The sequence below is a fragment of the Theobroma umbraticum genome, unplaced genomic scaffold, assembly GCF_002168275.2.
Source record: "Theobroma umbraticum cultivar Fairchild unplaced genomic scaffold, ASM216827v3 scaffold_44.0, whole genome shotgun sequence".
NCBI lineage: Eukaryota > Viridiplantae > Streptophyta > Magnoliopsida > Malvales > Malvaceae > Theobroma > Theobroma umbraticum.
Window position 1 is genome coordinate 11,917,596 of NW_018397255.1, and position 2,510 is coordinate 11,920,105.

The 2,510-nt window shown below is 30.9% G+C and overlaps 1 protein-coding gene across 1 annotated transcript; it reads right to left on the bottom strand.

The window, feature by feature from the left end:
• Positions 1-534: 534 nt before the first annotated feature.
• LOC110429372 (dimethylnonatriene synthase-like) lies at positions 535-2,292 on the bottom strand. The gene has a single exon (XM_021445388.2). It carries the CDS (start codon positions 1,489-1,491, stop codon positions 781-783), a length of 711 nt encoding a protein of 236 aa, XP_021301063.1. The 5' UTR covers positions 1,492-2,292; the 3' UTR covers positions 535-780.
• Positions 2,293-2,510: the final 218 nt, after the last annotated feature.

Here is a 2,510-nt window from a genome sequence, read left to right on the forward strand (position 1 = left end):
ATTTAGGATAATAATGTGATTAAATTATAATCTACAATAATTTTATCCATTTGTAAAAATATGTGGGCAAATTATAATTATTTTTTACATTTAGGATAACTATGTGATAAAATTATAATTATGGATAATTTTGTCTTTAGGGATAAGTATGTATTTAAATTATAATAAGGATAATTTTGTTTTTTATGAAAATAAATGTTATTATAATAAAAGATAGTTTTATCTTTTTATCAACTATTCCTTTGTTATTCCAAAGTTATTTTTACCAACAAAACACTGTAATAAGTCATAATAACAATTCTTATCTACTCCATTCACTGTATCAAATAACATAATAATTTTTTATTCTATTATCATCTTATTCTATTCTCACCGAATAGTAAACCTATTTTATTCTAAAAACCAAACTTCTTGTAAAAGTATGATATCAAAACCTTAACTGAGAACTTACTCCCCTTTGTCAATGTGTAAATTTTGCTTTATGTTCCCAAATTTTAACTTCTTTAATCTAATAATTTCATCAATCAAATAAAATACTAAAAACATTATTAATTCCAATTAAGAAAAATGCAGTTCACCCTGGGGCAACGCGGGGTTCAACTAGGTCTAGATTAATATTGCTTTTTTTCCCTTACACAAGTGGCTGAGGGCAATAGCCCTTTGGAAGCCAAGACATAAGATTGGATATAGGCCTGCAAGATACCCACTACCTTGAAAGGGATGGATACCACTAAGCCGAGGCCTTAATTTGCCCATTATTATCTACGATCTAATATAAGTCTAAAGGCACTTGTAGAACTCGTGAGCAAGGCGTGGGGTGAGGACAACATCAAGAGGTTTCCTCTTGGGTAAGGCAAGGCCCAGGCCTTCTCCCATATCCACCGGCTTCCCGTCCGGTGTTCTAATATCAAATCCTTGGAGCAGCTTTGCGAGTGTCAAGTGAACAACTTGTAAGCCGAAGTTGATTGCAGGGCATGATCTTCTACCGGAGCTAAATGGAATGTACTCGAAATTTTGACTCCTAACATCAAAATCAGCGTGGGTTGTCAAAAATCTTTCTGGTTGGAACGTGCCAGGATTTTCCCAAACTCGTGGATCTCGCTGCAATTTCCAAAGGTTGACGATCAAACGCGTACCCTTTGGGACATGATGCCCTGCAATGCAACAATCTTCCATGGCCTCACGGATCCCCGTTATGGGACCTGGTGGGTACAAGCGTAGAGTTTCCTTAACAATCGCTTGTAGGTATTTCAGGCTTTTGATGTCTGATTCTTCAACCCACCTATCTATTCCAACGTGGAGGTCCAGCTCTTGTTGCGCTGTCTTTAGCACACTTGGATGATTCAACAGCAAAGAGAGAACCCATGTCATTGTCACAGAGGTGCTTTCTCCTCCGGTCATGGTAAGAATCTGCAAACAACAGGGAATATAATGACAAAAAAAAATGTATTCATGATTTTTTATTAATTGATATTTAATTTCCAATTTCATTACGCTACTTATTATTAGTTATTCACCATGATTATGGTTATAACTTACTACCTATAAAGTCAACCACAACTCCAAAAATTAGAAGCAAGGATAACTAATTTTTTGGAATATTAAAATTTTATTGAGAAATAAAAAAATAAAAAAGTATTTGAAATTGGAATTGGAATATGAATAATATATTTAATTCTTTGTTAATGACTTTTAAGAGTAAGATTGATTATATGAAAATAAAATATGTAGCAATAAATTTTTCTAAATGTCAAGAATAAAGATTTTATACTTTAATTCACTTCATATTAAATTAAAATATAATGTAGTGTTTGTTAATTAAATAGTACCGCAACTGATGTCTTCCAACTCCAAACTACATAAACTAAATGTGAGGTGTGACTTAGGCCATTAATATATGTTTTTAGTTTAAAGAAGTGAATGAAGATTAAGCTGGTTCATAGCAAAAATATAGGACCACAATTGACGTGTTCCAAACTACATAAACTAGATGTGGTGTGTGACTTAGATCATTAATATCTCTTTATATGGTTTATTTTAAGGATTTATGTTTGATGCATTGATAATTTATAAAAGTTATATATTGTCAGTCAATCACAAAATGACACATCATCATTAACTAAAGTTAGGTGAGAACTGAGAAGGATGTATTGACTATCAAAACGGTTTATTTGCATGTGATCAAAATTCCAATCACTGTTGTTGTTGTATAGTTATTTGTCAGGTCTGGATTTTTTTTAGAGAAAGTTAGAGAAAAAAGTTATTAAAAGTTTTTGTGGACAAAAAGTTATTAAAATTTTGAAATAATTAAATGTTATAAATTATTGAAATATTTATAAGGACTTAAAACGTTTTAATTTTATTTATTAAAAATGTGTTATTTTGTGGTTGATTGATAGTGAGCTTGTCTATACTGTTAGTATATCAAATATTAATATTTATTTTAATTGAATGAATTGCAATTAAGTTAATTCATTTGTAGTTATCTTACAAGGGACATGTATTAAATG